The 22,947-nt window shown below is 36.9% G+C and overlaps 2 protein-coding genes across 6 annotated transcripts in view; both read left to right on the top strand.

Annotated features, from left to right (window-relative positions):
• Positions 1 to 10,916, top strand: part of LOC102238061 (T-lymphoma invasion and metastasis-inducing protein 1-like) — a 63,257-nt gene extending 52,341 nt beyond the window's left edge. For all 3 annotated transcript variants that reach the window (XM_023342173.1, XM_023342175.1, XM_023342174.1), the window contains 12 exons: positions 666 to 890; positions 1,122 to 1,190; positions 1,717 to 1,842; positions 2,486 to 2,594; positions 2,939 to 3,118; positions 3,255 to 3,373; positions 3,463 to 3,571; positions 4,091 to 4,149; positions 6,382 to 6,478; positions 7,458 to 7,545; positions 7,638 to 7,810; positions 7,912 to 10,916. In XM_023342173.1, the coding sequence (XP_023197941.1) occupies positions 666 to 890; positions 1,122 to 1,190; positions 1,717 to 1,842; positions 2,486 to 2,594; positions 2,939 to 3,118; positions 3,255 to 3,373; positions 3,463 to 3,571; positions 4,091 to 4,149; positions 6,382 to 6,478; positions 7,458 to 7,545; positions 7,638 to 7,810; positions 7,912 to 8,549 (1,992 nt within the window). In that variant the 3' untranslated portion in view covers positions 8,550 to 10,916. The remainder of the gene's footprint in view (positions 1 to 665; positions 891 to 1,121; positions 1,191 to 1,716; positions 1,843 to 2,485; positions 2,595 to 2,938; positions 3,119 to 3,254; positions 3,374 to 3,462; positions 3,572 to 4,090; positions 4,150 to 6,381; positions 6,479 to 7,457; positions 7,546 to 7,637; positions 7,811 to 7,911) is intronic.
• Positions 10,917 to 13,298: 2,382 nt separating this feature from the next.
• The window catches only part of LOC102238325 (glutamate receptor ionotropic, kainate 1-like), a 30,826-nt gene continuing 21,177 nt past the window's right edge, over positions 13,299 to 22,947 (top strand). For all 3 annotated transcript variants that reach the window (XM_023341676.1, XM_014471777.2, XM_023341675.1), the window contains exons 1-2: positions 13,299 to 13,704; positions 20,674 to 20,841. In XM_023341676.1, coding sequence (XP_023197444.1) covers positions 13,623 to 13,704; positions 20,674 to 20,841 — 250 coding nt within the window. In that variant the 5' untranslated portion in view covers positions 13,299 to 13,622. The remainder of the gene's footprint in view (positions 13,705 to 20,673; positions 20,842 to 22,947) is intronic.

The following is a 22,947-nucleotide window of genomic DNA, read 5'->3' as shown; positions in this document are numbered from 1 at the left end:
AGTTTTGGGGAAGAAAGCCAATCTTAAACTCATTTTACATTTTGGCTCAAATCATGTAGAGGCTAACATGCAACTGCAAGCAGACACTGCACATCACCATGAGCACTAAATGCTGAGACTGAAATATGGTGGTGGCAGAATCATGCTGGGTATGCCTTTCCTTAGCCTGGACAAGAAAGCTGTTTAGTTGTTTAAGTTGGAAAGGTTTATCAAAACAGAATGACCCAACCAAAGTCCAGAGCAAAAGCCAATTACGAATCTATGGTAGGACTTTAAATTTCATCTTCACAGAACCTCTCCATCTAATCTGACTGAGCTTAAGTGATTTTGCAAACACAAAATTGTTTCCATATATGCAAAGTTGATCGAGACATAACCCACAAGGGATGCCACTGCAATCGCACATAAGTGGCTCTACAAAGTATTGAATCAGAGGAGCTGAACACAAAAGTACTCCGAAGCAAGGAGGTGTCATACCACACAATTATACCCCATCTATCACATGAAATCCTAATAAATTTATACTGAAGTGTATTGTTGTAAAAATAATGTGAATGTTCTCAAAAACCTTCCAAAGACATTTTAGTTGTTCATAATCCAGTTTTACAAATAAGGTGAGGGAATTAGACTAATGGAATGTCTTGTTTCCCCATTTCCCACCACAGAGCACAGAGCAAGTCACTGCTTTCTGCCGCAGCCTCCATGACATGAATCCCCTGGAGTGCCCAATGTCATCCTCCTCATCATCGTCTTCATCGTCCCTGTCACCGAGCCCTGTCTCAGCTTTGGCGCCTGCTGCCGGCACTGCTGCCCAGAGGCAGCTTTCCCATGCAGACAAACTGCGCAAGGTCATCAGTGAATTGGTGGAGACAGAGAAGACGTATGTCAAGGTGAGTTCTGTTTTAATTTAATTTTAAGTAGACTTTCTAAACCTGTCAGGCATTTCAAACGTGTCGGATATACTGTATGTCATAATTACCAACACACCATTAGTGTGTTGCGTTAAGAACCGTTGGAGCTGACTCATTGTCGTTGTCCACAATACTTGACATTGAATCACAAAAACACCTTCTGCACAATTTGTGCTCAAAGACTGATCTTGTTTTTTTTATCTTTTTCAGGACCTGCGCTGTCTCATAGAGTGCTACTTGAAACCTTTACAGAAAGAGAGTTTCCTAACACAGGATGAGGTACTGTCATGCTGCTTATTATTAATACCAAAAATAACGATACTCCACGCTTACATTTGGAAACTATATGTGAATTCTCAGATGTACTACAGAATATTGCATTGAAGTGATTTAAGCAAATAGGAAGAATTTTATTATTTGCTTTCTAGTTGGTAGCTTGTCCGTACATAGAGGAAGTGAGTATGTATGTAGACTCTGTAGTTAATGTGGAAGTGTAGAGCCTGGATATATTTATGGGTACACAAATCAGAATAAGACGTATTGCATTAGCAATGAACAAAAGTCATTTTAAAATGTTAATGGTTTGTTGGATGTTAGGTATTGACCTGCCTGTGTGAAAGTATTGAAGTTAAATTTGTGAAAGGTTGTGAAGCAAGTCCTGTGACAAATTCAAAACCAGTCTACAAAACTGTCGGTTTATTTATTTATTTTTTCTGTTATAGAGGGAACTGTAAACATTAGTTGACAGCCATTAAGCTTCACTATGTACGATAGTACTAACAGAATTCTCATTGTTTCTTTGTAGCTGGATGTTTTATTTGGTAATCTTGAAGAGATGGTGGAATTCCAGTTGGAGTTTCTGCGAACGCTTGAAGATGGAATCAGACTGGTGCCTGATCTGGAAAGATTGGAGAGAGTGGACCAGTTTAAGGTAAACAGTTTTTCTCTAAACCTCAGAATCATTTGGATATTTTTTATGACTGGAAGATCAATGTCTAGTTATTGCTGCTGTTTCACTGTGTTTTCCTTTAAAAAAAGAAAAACTTCCAGTGAATTATTTGTGGTGTTATTGCACAAATTCTGCACTCAGAAGAAAATTCACTTTGGTTCATGGGTACTATCACGATGGGTTGAGCTAATGTGTTGGTAAAAAGATACTCAGGGCTTAAACACACTTAGAAGACTTGAAAAAGCATAAGTTGAGTCTTAGAGCTTCACATTTACTTGCAGCGCAAACAAAAAACGTAACAAATTTAACAGTCTGAACAGGTTTATCAAGGTTGTTTTGAATAAAGATCCACTGTTTGGAATCTTAGGAAACATTTCTCATTTTAAGAAACAAGCTTTATTTGAAAAAGTCTCTCTAATTGATATAATAAGGATTTATTTTGGCTAGATCATAGAATCTATCTGTCAAGCAGAAGTAGGCACGAGAAGAAAGAGTCTGGACATTAAAGGTTAAAATAAAGAGCTGTATGTGGATACTGGGACAGACAATATCTTATATCTTCTTAAATCAATACAAATATGAATCATTTTTATTAATGCATTATGTTTTTTTTCCCTCTCTACAGAAGGTGCTTTTCTCTTTGGGTGGGTCATTCCTTTATTATGCTGATCGGTTCAAGATCTACAGTGCATTTTGTGCGAGCCATACAAAGGTCCCGAAGGTCCTGGCCAAAGGTAAAAATGCAGATATTCATTTTTAGTGGCAAGAACACAATTAACCTAAAGACTGCAGTTCTTTAGATCTGCAGTCTTCACAAATCTGCTTACAAATCATATAGAATAGAATAGAAGTACTTTATTCATCCCAGCAGGGAAATTACTTCGCAGTTACAGCATAGAGACAAGACACAATAACAACTACCACTGAGTAGTAGTTGTCTATAATTGTAAAAATATGAAATGCTGTTAATATAAAAAGCAACTGAAGAGCAGTCCTTGCAAAGATTCAAAAAAAAAATGGCAGAAACTTATACATTTGTAGTGGCTTGTAACTTATAAACAGCATCTTCTTTTTTCAGCCAAAACTGACCCAGAGTTCAAAGCCTTCCTGGCTGAGAGAAATCCCAGACAGCAACATTCATCCACTCTGGAGTCTTACCTGATCAAACCCATCCAGAGAGTCCTGAAGTACCCACTCCTACTCAGGGAGCTCTACTCTCTCACTGACCCAGACAGCGAAGAACACTACCATCTGGATGGTAAAGCAGTGCTTTTATTTATTTTTTTCCTCTCCATCTATTAGCACTGTGAAATGGTTTCAACATTAGCTATGCCCCTCACTGTTTGGAGCAGTAATTGATTAAGACATAGCTAATGGACTGTTGTCTTATCCAGTTGCAATGAAGGCCATGAACAAAGTTGCGAGTCACATCAATGAGATGCAAAAGCTTCATGAGGAGTACGGAGCAGTTTTTGATCAGCTCATCAATGAGCAGACAGCGGATAACAAACAGGTAACTCACCTTCTAGATCACTGAACTGAAATTTTATCAAATGTCAAAAGAGAAATAATAATTTTTTTTTTTTTTACTTTTTAATAAAGGTGCTTGATCTCTCCATGGGCGACCTTCTGCTGCATTCAACAGTGGCGTGGATGAACGCTCCAGCCACTTTTGGCAAAAGCAAAAAGGACCCAGAATTATCTGCTTTTGGTAAGAGTTAAATAGATGTTTTGGTAGTACTGTCATTCTAAATTTACATTATATAACATTCTTTCCATACCATATTACAGAGAAAAACAATCTACCTACTGCACAAGACAAAGTAAAAAATGCACACACAGAGAGTCACTGCTTTATTTATTTAACCTTTTTCCATGCACTAAATTGCTGACATGTCATGTTCACCCAGCCCCAAAGTGTACAGATGTAATAGAAATATAAAAAGTTCACTCAGCTGACATATTTTCCATGCAATAAATATTAGATATAAAAACTCTAATGGCTTTCTTTGCCAAGTGTTGGTGAGCAGAGGTGGCAGCTTTTAGCATTCAATGTCGACATTATGGATTTTTCTGATCACATAATCACTAAATATTGTAATTTTAATCTTTAGCTGCCACCAGAGGTATTCTTTAGCATCCTATAAGTTGAATTTTGACTAAAATAAAGCGGGTAATAAAATGTGCTTTGATTTATGTCATACCCTTTATCTCTGTTCCTGTTTTACAGTGTTCAAAACTGCTGTTGTTTTTGTCTACAAAAACTCATCCAAGCACCGGAAAAAAATTGTAAGTACACTTAACATTTTTCTGTGCATTGGTTTTAATTTGAAGAAATGGCTTGAAAAGACAAACTCATTAGATGGAAATTGATGATACTATTATGATCAATTTCATCCCATTGTTTTAAGTAAATTATTCCACTTGTTCTTAGAGGTCTGCCACGCTGTACAGAGAGAAGATGTTAAATGAATACATTTTTAAGAAGCCCCAACTTGCAGTCTTACAATTACCTGAAAGTATTTTTAATAAGAAAAAATGAAAACTTTGTTTATACAGTAATACATATAAATATGCCTCAAAACTGCAAATGCAGAAAGTGGCCTACTAGTCACCAGTAACTAAAATATTACCAACCAATTAATTTTTTATGATTTACAAGTAGGAAAAAAATGACTTGGGCCTTTTTATTCAAAGGTATAAAGCTGTGCAAAATGTTGTGTATTTACCAATTTAAAGATGAGTGTAAAACTAGAATTCCTTAAATCCTATAAAGCTCTAACACCATAGTGAAATACTCACTCTTTCAACTTCGTTTATCCATTTTTGGGGGGAAAACTAACCACTTCAGCAATTTTTATGCTTAACCATTTGAATATGAAAACATTCATAACTTTTAAGATTTTTTATGACTTCTGCTACTTATAACCTTTATGAATATTAAAAACCACTTAAGTCCAACAGAGTGAATAGGGTAACCTTTCAAATCAAATAACAACCTTGTTCAGTGAATCGTTTGAAGGTTCACTGTGTCTCATTACTCTCGGCCAGAAATATCATCCATATTTTAATGGGTCACAAGACATTGGGCCATTACCAAATCCTTCTTGCTTTTCATTTTCAGGTTTTATGCATCACTGGTAAAGTTTTAAGTTGTTGACCAAATTGTCAGTTTTCCCCCAAAGCTGATGGCATCACCTGCCACACTTATCCGTTGTCTATTCACTGTTCAAAATGCAAACAAGTTCCTCCTGTTGCTCTAGCAATTCATCAACAAGTTAAAACGGGAAGATTTGTCCCATTTTTCATTTGTGGCTTTCAGATACCAATATCTCTTGGAATCTGAACTATATGTGTATTTGTACAGTGCTTTGTCAAGTCCACAGGACCCCAAAGTGCTCATTCAGTCATTCACCCATTCACGTGCTGATGGTGGCAAGTTACTGGATAATAATCACAGCTGCCTTGATACACACATCGCAGGAAAAGCCCTTGTACTTCGTCATTGCAAAATCTGCTGACTCAGCTTCTGTATTGGAAGGTATTTTGACCTAAATGAGCAGGGAGCACATGGATGATAGAGGGACTTTATTCCTCTTTATCAACAAAGATAAGGAGGTACTGAAGAGAAATTTAATTCACACAAGAAAGGTTGACAATGTCACTGACCGTGTAGACATTATGGAAAAACCTTCAAAGTTTGAAGGTTATACTATAATTTGATGTATTTTTATATTTTCAATATTCCTTCACTTTTATAGGACCAAGAACAGATTGTCATATTTTAATTGTGTTTTAACACAGAAATTATTTTCTAACATATAAAGAGTTTAATAATGGGCTTCAATATCTAGAAACTAACTGATGTTACATTTCTTTATGCACTTTTCTTTTTAAGTCCACTTTAAAAGTTATTGCAAACTACTCAGAACTCAAAACTGTGTCAGCAGGAAAAACACCTTTTAAAAAGTAAGTATAAAACCCCAGCGCAAATATTGCTTGGATATGCTATTTCCTTAAAGAACAAAGAGGAAATGAACTTGTCTGACCAGTTTCACCCTCAGCTCTCATTTTCATAAAAACCTTTACAGTTACTGTATTGACAAAAAGGGGGAAATGTTTGCTTAATATATGCACATTATTCCAAGTTCTATTTTATTTAAAGATGCAATACAGGTTGTCAAGCAAAACCTATTTTATCTTTTAGTTTTAATGTGTTGGTTCACTGGGAAAATGCAAACCAGCCTATTATTGCATTTTGCAATAATAAAACTGGAGGCCATAAAAGCCAGATCAGTGGTGCTGAAGTTTGCTGGTGGGCCTGTTTGCTGGTGCATTCTGAAATAAAATTGCTATTAATGTCTTCCAACAACCATGAGTTGGCTGTGTATATTTAATGTCGTCATCTGATTATGATGCCTGACAGTAGCTGTTAAATGTCATGTGTTGTGTGGACTTTTACACCGCCTGCTGTTATGTTGATGTACTGCAGTCATGTTTCACGTGTGTTTTGTTTTTCAGGGGGGTTCTCATCGTGCGACTGTGAGCGAGGACAGGGATCATTTCCGCTTCCGATACATGATTGCAACAGACTCCCTGCAAGTCCGGGCTGCTGCAAGTAGGTCTAACTTGTTTTCCACAAGTATTCCTAAAATGCAACTTTTAACTTTTCTCATGGCATACCAATAACAAATGATGAATGTTTTCAAAAAAGTTTGTCTCTCTGTTAGGAACTTCAGCCCATCTTGATCCAAAAATGGAGTTGTCAGAATTGCAAGCTGGCTATTTTGTTGCCTCCATTCATAAATTGATTGGCTAGTTTATAAACTGCTCTGCAAAGCTGAGTTATCATCTTATATCAGAGTTCAGTCTTAAAATGTTTGGAAATTTGAGATTACCTTGGCCTACTAAATCTCCTCTTGATAATTCTCTGCAATGGGAGTGCATCATACATGGCTTGTTTTTTCAGTGATGGAGCTGTTGCCCCACAGTCACTTTGCCTTAACTAAAACCCGATGAGCATTTACAAAGCATTTGACAAGTTTCCTTGGTGAAACCTATGCAGTCATCTTCACTGCTCAACCCAGAAATGGATTTTCCTTAGCGATGTGCCGTTATTTAAGGGGAAACAAAAAGGCTTTCAAAGTGTAGATTTCTTGCCAGAAAACATTGTTACAACATACATTAAGCATACACTTTCTAACATTTTGTGCGAAGTTTGTGTTGGATAAATACACAAGTCTTTCTGATTTACAGGTTTACAGTTAAGTCATTTTGTTGATCATCCTAGTTTCTTTGGATGACCAAAGAAACATAAGCAAATTTCCAAACATAAGCAAATTGCTTATGTTTGGCCTCATGACTGTGCAGCGAGTTGTTTTAAGTGAATTGCCAGACTTCTGCTTTTTGATTAATGCAATTTTTAGCATGCCTATTCCAGAACAAAGTTGCAGTCCCACCAAAAGTAATGTTTTAATTCAAAATCATACAGCTAACAAGTTTTTACAGTCCTATTCTGCATTTAACAGCATCTGTGGCAAATATCGAACCTCAATGAGCGATTCTTGAAATTAGAAACCCGTATCTTTTCTTTTCAGGCTCTGATGCCACAGCAGTATGTGAACTAGTCCACACAAGGTCTGAATCTGAAGGAAGACCAGAAAGAATCTTTCAGCTGTGCTGCAGGTATTTTTTTTTAAAGAAAAAAATGCATTAAACACATGTATTGGAGGTGAGTGAAATAATTTCAAGTTCATGTGTTTCTTGTATGATTCTAGTTCTCCAGAGAGCAAAAAGGACTTCTTGAAAGCAGTCCAGTCTATTCTTAGGGAGAAGCAACGGCGACATATACTCAAGACAAAATCTATGCCGCTCAACCAGAAGTATGTCCCATTTGGTGGCAAACGCCTGACCGCCCTCAAAGGTGCACGGCCTGCCATGAACAGAGCAGGTAAGTTTACATAAAATTCTTAATACAACCTTAAATACTTTACAGACGACATTATGTTTTTTTTTTTCCTCCCCCTTTTCTCTTTTTGTGTCTGCGTTTAGCATCTGCCCCATCACGAACTCTGAGTCGCCGAAGCCTCTTGAAGAACCACATTACTATTGATGCTGACCAGGTTTTCCACGGCACCAACAACAACAGCACTGATGTTACCAGCATCTCCCATCGGCCAACCTGTTCCCCTTCAAGCTCCTCTCCCTCCAAGCACGAACCTCATCCGTCTCACAAACATCAGGCAGAGGACACGGACCGTTGGGTGGAGGAGCAGTTCAACCTGAGGCGCTACGAAGACCAGTGCGAAGACATCGACGACAGACAGGTGAAGGAGACGGACATCTTGAGTGACGATGACGAATACTGTAAATCTCTGCGAGGCCCGTCGGCCGAACCAGACTCCCTGGAGGCAGGAGTGGGAGAACTGAGGTTGCACAGCAAAGAGGTCAACTTGAATAGAAAGATGGAGTCTAGAAGCGAGATGGAGCAGGGTGCGAAAGTGGATCGAACAAAACAGAGGGATGATTCAGACTCCTTCACATCCTGCAGTCTGTCTGTCTCTAGTTCCTCAAAGCTCACTCCTTTGAAGCAGCAGTGTTCTGTGGAGGGAGCCACTAGCAAGAACCACGACATGATCTGGGTACGACGGGACGACTTTAATAAAGGGTGCAACAGTGATGTCTTTTGATGGGAGACTACAGAATGAAGACAAGAGCAAACAGAGGTGTCTTCCACTCAATACATTACTGTTCAAAAGTGTTCATTCCCCTTGATTTTTTTTATTTCATGGTATTTTATTGGGATTTTGTGATGGATGACCCAAAGAATGTGCATAATTAAGTGGAAAAGGATTCATTGTTTTCCTAATTACAATTCAAATTCCGAAAAGTAAAAAAGGCCATTTATATTCAGCCAATTAAGTCAGTACTCTATAGATGTTAATGTAGCTGATTCCATGTTTAGAAAATCTGAGAAGTTTGGCATTTTTATTTAGGCCCTTTTACTCTGACAACCCTAGTTAAATCTCCAGTTTCAGCATCTCCCTTTATTTAGCTCCATACCCGTCACTGCTAAAGGAAAGAAAAAAAAATCACCACAGCATAATCCTGCCATTACTATGTTTTTCTGTGGAGATGTGTATTCAGGGTGATGTTTAGTGTTGTTTTTTTATTTTTACCATTTTTTATGAAGGCAAAATCTGGCCAGAGTCTTCAACAAGTTTGTTTCATATAACAGGAATATTCTGTAGGCTAATGGCAAATCTTGAAAGAGTCTCTAAATTATTTATTAACCAAGTAACTGAAGACACATTGTTGCATTGGATTTAATTAGGGTTATCGGAGTAAAAGGGCCTAAATAAAAATGCCAAACTCCTCAGATTTTCTTTTTCATTGAATATATCATTTTTCTTTCACTTCATAATTAAACTCTGCATTTTTCCTGTCACTGAAAATCCCAATGAAATACATGGAAGTGTGTGATCATAGCTTATGATTATAAAACTGTGAAAATGTTAAGGGGTCTAAAAAGCTTTGCAAGGAGTTGTAAATCAGGATTCCAAGAAAATGTAGGGTGAATCAGGTACAAGCTTTAAGAGAAAGTGTATAGCACTGTGATGCTAACCACTCTTTTTAACTTTTGACAATCCTACCATCTTATAACGTGCTCTGGTTCCTCTTTTGCCCCTCAGATTCTAATTCATAACTTCTGTCTATAAAATTGCAACAGAGATCCCTCACTGTACCCAGGCATTTCACAAACAGCAGGCATTTATCTGAAGATGAAAGCATTGCATGTGCATACATGTCAGATGAGGAGGTGTATGTCTTCATACACTGGAAAGCACATCGTATGTAGACACAGGCAGCTACTGTCTCATGACACACTGCACAGAAGAGACATCCTCACTAAATTATGACTCATGGACCAAAACGTCTATTTTTCAACACAGTAATGTGGGTGTTATATATTTTTCTGACTCGAAAAGCTGTTTGTATTTACTACCAAACCAACCCCACCCCCTCAAGGGCTGTGTGTTCTTTCTCTTCAGGGGATTTTGACTAAATGGCTGCTGTATTTAGTCAAATACAGATGGTGAGGTCCGACTAGCTTTATTGTGCTTTTTTTAAAAAACAGTTTTAACTTAATATCAGCTGCACATCACTGGATAGTTGGAAGTAATAATAGTGCTTTTCACCTGTTGTACAAAAAAGTTTTGATGCTCACTTTTTCTCCTATATACTTTTTAAAAATGGTTATGAATAGCAAAATGTTCATGTTTATTTAACATTGCCTTTTTTGGAAAACTTTACTGTAACTTAATGTTTACAACACATTTATCTGCTCAGTGTTACAAACTTTGTGCAAACTTTGGTGATAGAAACGGACTTGACAAAACTCTCTTCTGTGCCCTTCTCATCTTTTTAGTTTTATTGTTAAAAAAAATCCCTCTATTTTGGTAGTTTTTTAGCTCATTAGACCCTACACTGGATCTTGGAGTCCCTTCAAGTTTGATGTGTTTAAAATACAGCCCAACCACTCTAGTCCTGTTTACTTGAATATTATTAGTCCTGAGCTGCAACTTAATTATCCTCCTTTATCAGATCCAAGCAACCTTTTACATTTAACTTATGAACATCCTGTCGCAGCCTGCATCCACTTCACAATCTTGTGATGCTTCTCCATTCCACCAGGTGGTGACATTTCACTATCACCACTGCAACGTGCTTATTGTGAGACTTCTGTACAGAACACAAGTACAAGCACTTAACACCGAACTGTGAACACTGAGGCTTAGCTACTCTGGTTCATAGGAATAAGGAAGTGGATTATTTTAAACTTTATGATCTTAATCTATTTACAAAGCCGATATCTCAGCTAAGAGCTCACTGGTTCATCACATCTGGGAAAGACTTGTGACTGTGAGGTACAATCGCCAGGCCCTGGAGGCAAACTCTGTGAAAAGCCCTTTGACTCCCACCTTTGTACTTTTGAAACTGTTTGTACTTAAAACTGTGGATTTTTATGTGGAAAATAAATTTTCTCATTAAACGTATTGGCTGTTTTGACTTTTTTCTCCATAGTGAGAAAAAAAAAAAAAGCAGAAAAAGCTTTAAAGACTTTGTGTTCTTGATTTTCTGCAAACAGCTAATGAAAACTCATTAAAGATTAAAATATTACATGAGCATAAGAAAAATACAAAAGTACATTCTGAATGAAAAGTATGCACCTCTAAAGGTTTTTACAACATAACTGCATTACATCACATTCTAAATTATTACATAAGACAAATTGATCCCTTACAGAAAAATGTCATTGCAGGTTCTGCAGAAAAGTTTCTATTTTATTATACTTGTTTTTTTATTTTATTTTACCCATCTATTTCAGGAACTTTATCGCTAAATGAAACAGATTAATTTCACAGGGATGGAGGTTTGAAAGCTTTTATTTTTACAGATAATGAAAACATTTAAAATTAAAATATTACATCAGATCTACTAAAAACATATTTTAGTAACAGAAATATGTGCTCAAAGGTATTTTTAATCTTACAAATGAGCCTCATTTGAATGCACATTCTAATTTATTGAATATAACCATAAATCCTATACATAAACTGGATAGCTACAAGTGAATTAGCTCTAAATAAATGCATTCATATATCAATTGTCTCCACACACTTGTTCTGGCCGGGTTGCCAGGGGATATCTAAAGCAGTTATTAGGTGAGAGAGGGTGAATGCCACTGACAGGTCACCAGTTCATCAGAGAACAACACAGAGACGCATGAGACAGACAGGCATTTACACTCAAACTCCCTCCTAAGGGCAATTCAGAGAGTCCACTTAGCCCAACATGAATGTTGTGGGTCTGTGGGGGTAAATACACATAAATATTAAAGAAATTAATATTCCAATAAAAGGATACACACTAAAATAAATATCAGGTAAACGGGTACATTGTTGTTGCTGTTCCTCATAGGGACATTGAATGTTTGTCACACACTGCTTGTCCTGTCCTCAAATTAATCTAAGATCCTAAATTTGAATTTAGAATCTTAGGATTTTAAGATCTTAGGATTCTTGGCAAAGAAAAATGGCAAAAAAAAGGATTTTTGCCATACAGATTTCAAAACATAAACTTATATATTATTGAGCTGGTTTTAAGAGATCCTAAAGAAAATCAAGGTTGTATCAAAATCATTAGATTTCAACCTCCATGTATGTATTATACATACATACATGGTCTCTGTTCTCTCCCTTCTTTATGGCCACCCTTCACAAAACAATCTACCAATGTCCCTGTACTAATCAAGTAGTATATATAAGCATAAATACACACAAATAAAAATATAGAGATTACACAAAAACCTCTGTCAGATAGCAACTGAAGCAAAGAGCAAAGGGAGTGAAGAATCATTATAAAACTGGTTAACTTTCATGCACATAGATCAATCATGTAATTTCTAGAATAAATAGTTCAAACCGACATTGGACTGCTTGATTACCTGATTACGGTAGATTTGTTTCAGTATCTAAACTAATGACTTGTTTTCAAATGAAAACATTCTGAAGGAATTCCAATTAGTATTCATATGGTCACTTTTTCTAAGTAAATTAAATTTGCCTAAAGGCTGTTTTTCCAAAGGTTTTTGTCAAAGATTTCACAGACATGCTAAAATGTCAAGTCTGACTTGATGAGAGTCTTATTTGAGTGCTGAGTGTTTGACTTTTTCAAATGTCACAATATTGAAAAATACTAAACAAAAGGTTTTCAGTTTAAAGGTAGTTAAATGTCATACCAACACAAATCAATAAAACGGAGAAAATGGATTTTCCATTCACTTTTTAATCAGTGATTTTATTGTTTCTGAACAATCTGACGCCATGTAGTAGAATAGAAATAAAATGGGCATCTTGTTCTCCTAGATGATAAACAAAGAAGGGTGAAAAACTTCATAGTCTGCAGAGAGAGAGAGGGAGAGGGAGATTATCTGACATTTGCCCTGCAACTTTAAGATTATTCGTCTCTCATTAGCACCGGTACAAACAGAACCGCAGCCAATCCTTCTGCTATTTAATCCGAAGGACTGCAGCCAAACTCCTCCACACAGGAATGGGTAAACAACACTATCAGTCACCGCGAACCTTCAGAGTAAAAGCTGCTTATTTCAAGTTTTGGGAGTTAATTTTACCTAGGGAATAATAATTTGTTGTATCAAGTTTACAAATCAATGATCGAGATTTTTACTCTAGAGTGTAACTCAGTAAAAGATGATGAATCTCATTTGTTCCTACCATCACAAATTCTATATTCTAATTTAGAATAGTTTAAAATAAACGGAGACATAAACTTGGCAGTAAAAGAAGTGAGTTTCTACTTCCGTGTGTCTTATTTTGATGAATCGAACCGGACATTTAACTTCCTTGAGTTTCACACGTCCACTCTGGCATTTCTTTGAAGCTGGCACCTCTTGGATGCGCACAGTCCGGTGGATTTGTTTTGTCACCTTTGCTGCTTGGTCTTTTTTTAGTTTAAAAATGAGACTTTAAATTTTAAAAGTCTTATTTGTAAAAGAGAGCGTCTCAATGTAATTTTTTTCACCGTACCTTCAGCTGTGGATGGAGTGATGCGCCGCGTATCGCTTTGGGAATAAAACTTGCCGTGCGTCGCCGTGACCCATCCGTGGTGTCCTCGGTTGGACAGAAACCCTTTTGGTCTGTCATGGTCCCAAAACTCCCAGAGAGTTTGCTTGGAAAACCATGGAGCACCGAAAGAGACTCTTCTGTTACATTGTCATCGCGGCAGAGCTCTGTTTGGCTTCAGCACAAGTCCTCAGAATTGGTAAGCGCAACACCTGTTTACGCACAGGACAGAATCAGAAACAAGATTGCAAGTGTGTCCGAGTTTTCATATTTGCTATAAGAAATAGTTTGTGATGCTGTTCAGTATCTCTTTCCATCATCAGTGAACTGAAACAATCTCAGTTTCAGATGTTTGTGTGCCCTAGCCTGCGAGACCGAGTTTCTAGTTCCTTGATGTCAACATAAATCAATGAAGTAGATTAAAACACGTGGAGATATGAGGTGCACGAATAAATTTAAACCGCTAAGGGGTGCAGGTTTAAGGAAGCCTATTTGCAGTTTTACACATTGGCAAATATTTCAAAAGTGATTACAAGAGAGTCCCACTGATGTGGTAAATAAAGTTGTTCTCCAATGGCATTTTTGGAATTGGTTAGTATGACTAACCGTCCAGGGTCAACACAAAAAATGGATGGAAAAAAGCAATGCTAGTTTCTCCCTCAGGCAAGTTTACACTGAAATTATGATCCCATTTAACCATCTCAATTCAGTGATAAAGGAAAGGCTTTCTTCTGTGTTTTGTTAGAAATGTGTATTGCTTCAGAATATCCCTAATAGAGAACCTTAAACTGGAAATTGTTCACGTTAAGTTCATTTCTAAACACAATTTGAGATTAATGAAATAGATTGGAATATATTAGGGGACAAATGGGGGAATGAAAGAAGGGACTCTCAAACCATCAAAGTAAGAACTACTACTTCCTTCAACTTTATTCTTTCATCATGTTTTAATACTTTTTTAACTTTTCTTACAATGCCCTAAAATATTCAGTTTGAACATTTATGCCATCAGAAAATCACTAAACGTCTTGCTACACAAGCAGCTGAAACTAAGATTACTGTTCACTACTTATATTTTATTGCTTCAGTACACCTGTGATAATTCTCAATCCCACTGTCATCATACCTGTAGATAGATATAAAAAGAATCAACAAAAAGCCAGTACATTAAACCCAAAACTGGAGAAACATTCTCTCTCTTGGTTGTACTGGTTAAAAGCCTATAAGCTGCTCATTGTTCCATCTGTACAAAATCAACTTCCAAAAAGGAAATACTTTACATTTATAAAATGTGTTATTGTAATACTTCTATAAAAGTACCATAATCTCAGTGTTTCAAGAAATCTCAATTGAGAAGTATGGATTAGGATCATGTTGACAAAAATGTAGCAGAAATTTTACTGCTTTTTTTGAAGTTGGGGCTACTCATTTTCAGTATTTATGGATGGTCAGAAGATTCTGTATTTTAGTTTGATCAAGTCATAACACTGTGAATTTGAGCAAGGCATAAGACAATTTTGATTATGAACACATAAATCAATACCAGTTTTGAACATCTGAGGACATCTGGAAGAAAATAAGTTTATACCATGTGATCTTGCTGTGCTAGATCTCTTTTTGGCATGAACAGTATTTATGAATTTGTGGCAATGTCCAGCTGCACTTGCAGAGGATTTATGATGTGGGGTTTAGCTGTGGGTCTCATATTAATATTCAGGGCGGTTCTGGAGCAATCCGTTCAGCTTCAGCTATTCTGCTCAGATCCTTTGAACAACACAAGTCTAGAAGTTTCCAACTCCAACACATTTGCATAACACAATCAGTATGTTTGTTTGCATATGAGGATTTGCAGAACTGCAGAGTTTCTCTAGACACATTGTTTTCAACAGAATGAGTTAGCAGCAAAAGTTATTACATGCATATATACTATGTATACACAACAAAAACTACCTGCTTTGGCAATGCATAATATCTGAACTGGATGTGTTACTATAGCATTATCCTCAAAATGACAATGGCAGACAACGCAGTGCAGGGATCATGTTTAATGGAAACCATATATGTCATCTTTTTTACTCTTTACTTTTAAATCCTGCTGCCAGCTGGCCTCACAAAATATACGTCATCACTATCACTCCCACAACCTGCAAAGCTAACTTGCAAGGTGATTTTTAAAAGATTGTTACTTTCACAATGATTTTTGTAACATATACAAAAAGCTTTATGTTATATTATTATAAAATATTATGCAGTTATTTTATTATATTATAAAACCACTGCATTTGCAGTCTTATCCAGTAGCAATATGAAAAAAGTGCCTTGAATTTTAATATGTTCTCAATCTGTCCAAACTCTACAGTGCTGACCAAACATGTATGTTATATTTTTATCTCTCTAGGCAATGCAAAGCAAGGTTATTTGTATAGCAGAAGTCATACACAGCAAAGTGATTTACAGAAAGGACAGAGATTTTAAAAAGATCAACATTTTCCTTGATTTCTGGCATAACTGTTGATAATGAACATCCGCTTAAGACTTGATTCAAATGAAAAACTAGAGGCTATGAAAATAGTAAACAGTATTTTCCAGTCCCCTTGGTCACTGTAATTATCACAGTTCCTTCAGTTTAAGTATCTCGTTCTTTCTAATTGTTTTCTACATTTTTAGGAGTATTTTTGCTGTCTTTGAACACCAATATAAAAACCATTGTCTTTTTTTTCTCAGATATATTTATTACTTCCCTGTTGCTACCGTAGCAATCTGCCTTGCTTCTTCAGAGAGGCACTGATGTTAATAGTTTGGTTGCCAGATATCACCCAATATGCAAATGAAAGTCTGGAACCACTTAATTTTGTGATTTCCATGCACGGGCACAGGCGTAGTAGCCTCAGGAGATAAGTGGATAAATGTACAATCAGTGATGAGGTTACATAGTAATGGGTAAGAAAAGAGGACTTCTAACATTTAAATGTAATTCGTACATCTGTACTTAGAACCTGATCAATGTAAGTAACACATCATGGAGAACTTAAGTTTCTAATCTTGCTGGCTGGTTTCTCTTTAAATGAACATAGAATACAGAGCATGCAGTACCTCAAAAGTATCGTGCAACAATTCTTTTTTGTTGTTGTTTTTCTATTTAACTGTCATACCAGCCCCTAAATAAAAATAGATGACAAAATAAATTATAAATTATTGTTAAGACATGGTTTAAAAATATGAGGCGTAGAACAATCTGGAATTCTCAAGTAGCATCTTTTTTGTAATACCGCAGATATATAAATCATTGTTACAAATGACTGTTAAACTTTAAAACCAAATGAGAAATAAAAAAATCAACAACTTCTAGGGAAAAACAATCATGTACAATTTAGCCATTTTTCTGACACCTTTGTGCATCTTCACTGTGTGTTAATTTTATGCAAATATATCCCACCTGCAACTCACATACACGTGCTAAAAGCTAGTTTTTGAGTCCTCCAGGTCCTAACATCCATTTGCAAAGTATTTTATGCCAGATGGTTGTGTGCTCTTGTGGCAAATTATTTCTCATTATTTTGGAGTTGAATGAAAGCTTTTAGTACTCTGCGCTACATTAATTCTTTGTTGGGCATAAAAGTCCTCCCTTTTAGAGGTAACTGCAGCCGTTACAGACCACAGTACAGACAAAGCTGTTCCACAAGAAGGGGATGACAAATGAACTCATGTCATACCTAATTATTTGTCATTAAATACTGAAGTAGAAGATGGATGAGGTGAGGTTATGCGTGCTTACAAACAGAGCCAAACATCTTCATCTTATGTTGAATGGATCGATTGGCTCTGCCTTTTCTGTTTGGTGTGTTTTATTTTAACTGGAGGCAGACAAAACACCCATCCATCTCTCTGTACTGTACATATTTCTGTAAGCTACTTCTTTAATTACTGTAATGCTGTATGCTGACCAGTGACACTACAATTTACATGAATTTAGAAATGGTTTCTTTGTATCATCAATTGATCACCCAACCCTCCATCCCCCCATGACACGCCCACACTGTTGTCCCAACAAATAATGCAAGGAGACAAAATGTTTGCACTTTTTAATGTATTTTTTATTCTTTACCAAAGCAGAATTATAATTTTACTAAGTTGGGAAATTTTCTGGAGATATGCAATAAATTATCAAGACAACCCAAAGCCTATGGAAGTTTCTAATTGAAAAGAGTAAAATATAGTTAATATAGCATTCTTCCACCTCTCTGATTTCTTCCACCCATCTGAAATTGAGTCATGAAGCTTCAGGATGGACACCTAGACATTCCTGTACATACCAACTCTCTCCTGGACATTATGGAGATTTCAAGATGTTCCCAGGCAAGAATATAAATGTATACATATAGTCCCTTCAATGAGTTTTAGATACTTCCTAGATTTCGTTCTAATGGGACGTGTGCAGAAAACCTATAAATATAGGCACCTGGGAAGCATCCTAATGGGATCTTTTGGTTGCAAAGTAGCTCTGTAGCTCCTCCTAACTCATCCCAGAAGACCGAGATCAAATTCAACTCAACTCAGATTTCACAGGGTTTATAACAAAAACAACCTAGGGATTTAAAAGAGCAATAAAAGTACCAGCAAAATTATTCCACTCTACATGCAAAAATATTGTGCACAAGTTCCAAACAGTGATCAAAATACATTATCTCAATAAAATAAAATGAAATTATACACTGACCTAAAGAAATTCTACAACAGATTAAAAACTAAATCATTGTCATCTATCAGTCCTTGAATGGTTCCTAATATTTTTTAAAGGCTTTGGGATTCTCTTGAATCACAATGAGAGCCATTGTCCACAACATGGACAAGCACGGGCCAGGAGTCAACCTTCCCAGGTGTGGCTGGCATTCAGAAATTACTCTAACTCATCCAGGATGCTGCAAAACATTTTTAAAATCCAGAGCAATATCTGAAAGGCTGCAGGCCACACTTGGCTCAGGTTAGGTCATTATTCATGATTCTACAAGAAAGAAACTGTGCCAAAATGGCACATGAATGGTTCTCATTCAAGGTGAGAACCATTGATGAATGAAAAGAACAAAAGGCTCACTTCACTTTTGACAAAATATCTCTTGATTTTCAAAAAATGGCAAGACAAAAGTGAAAGTTTCTGTAGGTTGAGTGTCTCATTAATTCTGACATACAGCTAGCAGAGCTTCTAAAAAGACCATCATGTTGACATTTAAGATGGACATGGTGATTGTAGTGTGATGATCTGGAGCTGCAGTCCTGCTGCAGGGCTTGAATCAGCTGTCATAATTAATGGAACCGACCAGAAAGAACTTTGTTCTTGCGCTTGACTTAAGCTTTTGATCAGAAAATACCAAAGGGAAAGAGGTTGGTCATCGGTTTGTGATCTTAAGCTCAAACACACTTTAGTTAAAGCCTGGGGTTCAACAATATTGAGGCATGATTTTAAATAGGCCCTTCATGCTCGAAACCCTCCAGTGTAGCTGAATTAAAAGTATCCCTCAAAGAATGGTTGACCAAAAATTCTGCTCAGCAATGTAAAAGATTTACAACCAATTATTGTAAAATTCTTTCTAATTCTTTTTAAGAATGTGCAAGTCCAAGGCACTGTATGTCACTAGTTTGGTCTGCTTTCTCCACTAACCCCCTATACGTTTGGTTTTATGTGTGATACACATACAAGTAGCTTGGCATGTTGTAAATTCCTGAAAATGAAAACTCTTTGTTGTCAAAATAATTAAGAGCCCTGTTTTCAAAGACAATGAAGGACAATCATGGTCCTCATTGATCTTTGCTGTAGGAGGCACTTTCTTCAAGCTGCAGCCAGGGTCAGGGACAATCCCCTGTAATTTCACTGGTGGGTTTAAAGCTGTCTGAGTTTGTTGAATAGTTGTGAGATGGGGCAGTCATTACCTTTTTTTCTGTGCTATTCATCATCAGGAGTTAGCGGAAGAGAGGAAACATTCAAAAGTTGAAAAAGAATTAAACAGAACATCCATCCATCCATCCATTTTCTGTACACCCTTGTCCCTTAGAGGGGTCGGGTGGGGTCCTGGTGCCTATCTCCAGCTAACGTTCCGGGCGAGAGGGGGGGACAATCCCGGACAGGTCGCTAGTCTGTCGCAGGGATTAAACAGAACAAATTGTTAGAAATTAGATTCAATGAAGCCCTTCAGAAGCCGCATTCTCAGGTAACTGCTCTGAAAAAATGTTAAAGACTAACAATTACTGATGTGCTCTGACTCATCTGACAAAAGTCTGTTTTGAAATTTAACAATAGGCCGTTAAAGTCTTTTCATTTCTTCCCTTTAGCATGATAGGTGCAATTATGCTACCACCATTTCATGTGGCCTTTGAGTCCTCGCTTCACATCTTTTGCACCAGGATGACAGGATGCTGATGAGGAGTTTGTAGGCAATTTCACGAGTCTGACTTAACAGGGTTGTTTCTTCAAAGTGTGCTGACAGCCGGGCCATGCAACTGTAGCTGGATGTAGCCATGGGTCTTCTTACTGTAAAAGCCAAAGAAGTGTGGCTTGTTTTTGCACTTTAGACCTTCTCCGGCTTTAAGTAGTTGGAATCACCACTTTTCTGCAAAGAGAAAGCAAAGAGAAGCTGAAACTAAATGTTCATTTTGTTGTTACAAGTCATAATAAACAATAGTTTTACACTTATAACAACACATATTAAAAAGTGTAGCTATGGCTATTGGTGGTACGAAAAGCATTGTTGCCATTTGCAGTTTGTCATAAGTCATGTAGTGGATTCAGAAAAAAATGTGGATTCTGTGGACAAATAAGATCAAAATTTAACTTTTTACTTGGACAAAAAAAATGGCAGAAGAAGTCCACCTTATTCTGGTTTAGGACCTCTGATCCTAAATTTACAGCCACTTGTACTTTGAAATAATTCATATCAAATCCTTTCCATGTGTTAAAAAAGATTCAAAGTCCAGAAATAAAACAAAACCCTTTCCTTTATCACTCCCCCACTCAGCTCCTTCAAACTAACTTCAACAATGCATTAAAATTGTTCTAGTAAAATGAAAAACCAGACAGTGTGCATTGTGTCATGCAGAGTGCTGCAAATGTCTATAATATTTGTGTGCGTTGGGAATTTTTACACAACAGAGTTTAATTCATCATATCTGTGTCCAGGTGGCATTTTCGAGACCAGAGAAAGTGAGCTAGTGAGCATGGACGAGCTGGCCTTCAAGTTTGCTGTAAATAACATAAACCGCAATAAGACCTTGATGCCCAACGCAACTCTAACCTACGACATTCAGAGGATCAACGTCTTTGATGGCTTTGAGGCTTCTAGAAGAGGTATGCAATCATCTTTCAGTGACATGGAATCACCTTTTGCTGCATCTAAAAGATGACAGCAGTATAGACCACTACCTGTCATCAGTGGGACATACTGTATTTAAGAGCCACAGATGATTTTCTTTCCTATATTAATATTGTGGAGCTGTGATTGTTTCAAATTTAAGATATCTGTGAACATGAAAGATCACTAAGAATCAAAAACATGGAAAAAAGGGCCGTTAAATAAAGGTACATCTCCATAAAATAGGAATATTATTATAAAAGCAAGTTTTCTCAGTAATTCAGTTCAAAAAGTGGAAGCTACATATTTCTTATTTCCTTACTCTGATACATTTCAAGCATTTATTTCCAATGAATATGATTAATAAATATGATGAATCCAGTTTACCAGGACAAAATGATTCAAAGTACATTCAAAATATTATTTTAAAGTCAGATATTTCAAACAAAATGAACCCTCATTTATGCTATACTTCCACATTGGCAATATTTCAGCATCTTTTTTACACAATGGTGCGTAGTGCCTGATCTTTTTCTGTTAAGATAAGCACATACACGGCAAAACCTCTTTTTTTTTGTTTTAATTTAATATATTTGTTTTCAACAAATTAACAAGACTGCAGGACAGTTATCAAAATACAATGATATCCGGATCATCGATCAGACCGCGATGACCAGTTGGCGTGGGTTGACGCTGGCATTGGGATCTTCTATTTCAGGTGTCCCCAAACTTTCTCCTGTGAGGGCCACATAACTTGTCCCTTCTCTGATGGGGGGCCGGGGTCATTTTGTAACAGAAAAAGTACTAAACATAAAAATGTATTGTTTTTCAGAAAGCACAATCAAATAACCTTTTCTGGATTCTTCAGAGAACAAAAGTCAGGAAATAACACTATTTATGAAATAAATAATAACCAAATAACACTGGGTTCTCCACATAAAAAAAAGGGTTAGGGTCAATTATATGCATATATAAAATAGTTACTAACTAATAGTTAATAATAAATAAAGTTCATTACTAAGGAACATTTTATTGCAAAAGTCCAACTTATCAAATAAAAATGCACATATATGAAAATACTCTGGTATTGTTCAGGGGGCCGGACCAAATGTGGAGGCGGGCCGCATCTGGCCCGCGGGCCGTAGTTTGGGGACCACTGTTCTATATTGTCATCATCAGTGAGTGAGTCCAAACAAGATTGCAGTTACAAATAAATTCCAGAATACGACTGTCCAACTGTCATTTATGTAACCATAAAATAAACAACAAAAACAGTGATACCCCAACCCAACCCACCCCAGGTTATTAAGGATAGAAGATAGAACAGCAAATAGATAGATGGGGGAAACAGAAAGAAAGAAAGAAAAAAAAAAGGGGAAGGTTAATATGTACAACTAAAACAAGTAAGATAACTAAATAAAATATTCAGCTCCTCCGCATACTGCTGGATATGAGTGCATCAGGGTGTATTAAATCACTTGTGTACCAACCGAGAGGCCAACCTACAGCCTTTCTGACAGGCAGGGAGGTAGCAGGGCCACAGAGCAGACGCTAGTCTGTCACTACCCGTGTCCAGTGGTATTACTCAAAAGTTCAAGGAATGGCCCCCACGTCCCAACATACCTGGGTACATTATTATTGAGAATGTAGCATATTTTTTCAAGATGTAAACAAGAAGCCATGTTATTCAGCCAACATTTAAAGGAGGGAGGTGAGGCAGACTTCCACTCTGTAAGAATGACACGTTTAGCCACGACCATCCCAAAGGCGAGAGCCTCTCGAACAGGCAGGGGCAGAGCAGAGCAGGAGTCAGATACACCAAACAGAGCAACAAGACAGTCTGAAGGTATCTGTTGTTTGTACGCCGTTTGGTAGAGACAAAATATGTCAGACCAAAAGGTTGTTAAATAATGGCAGTGCCAGAATTGATGTCCAAGGGTAGCCTTAGGGTGTCAACATTTGCCACATGTACTTGAATGACTTGAGGAATATTTTATTCAACCTTGCATAAATTAAACTTGAAGATCAGTAGTGCAGGCGATGCACCACTTTAAACTGGATTAGTTGCAATCTGGCATTAATGGAGCAGTTTTTTATGTAGA

The sequence above is a fragment of the Xiphophorus maculatus genome, chromosome 11, assembly GCF_002775205.1.
Source record: "Xiphophorus maculatus strain JP 163 A chromosome 11, X_maculatus-5.0-male, whole genome shotgun sequence".
NCBI lineage: Eukaryota > Metazoa > Chordata > Actinopteri > Cyprinodontiformes > Poeciliidae > Xiphophorus > Xiphophorus maculatus.
Note: the sequence above shows the minus strand (reverse complement) of the source record. Positions and strands in the feature narration are given on the sequence as shown.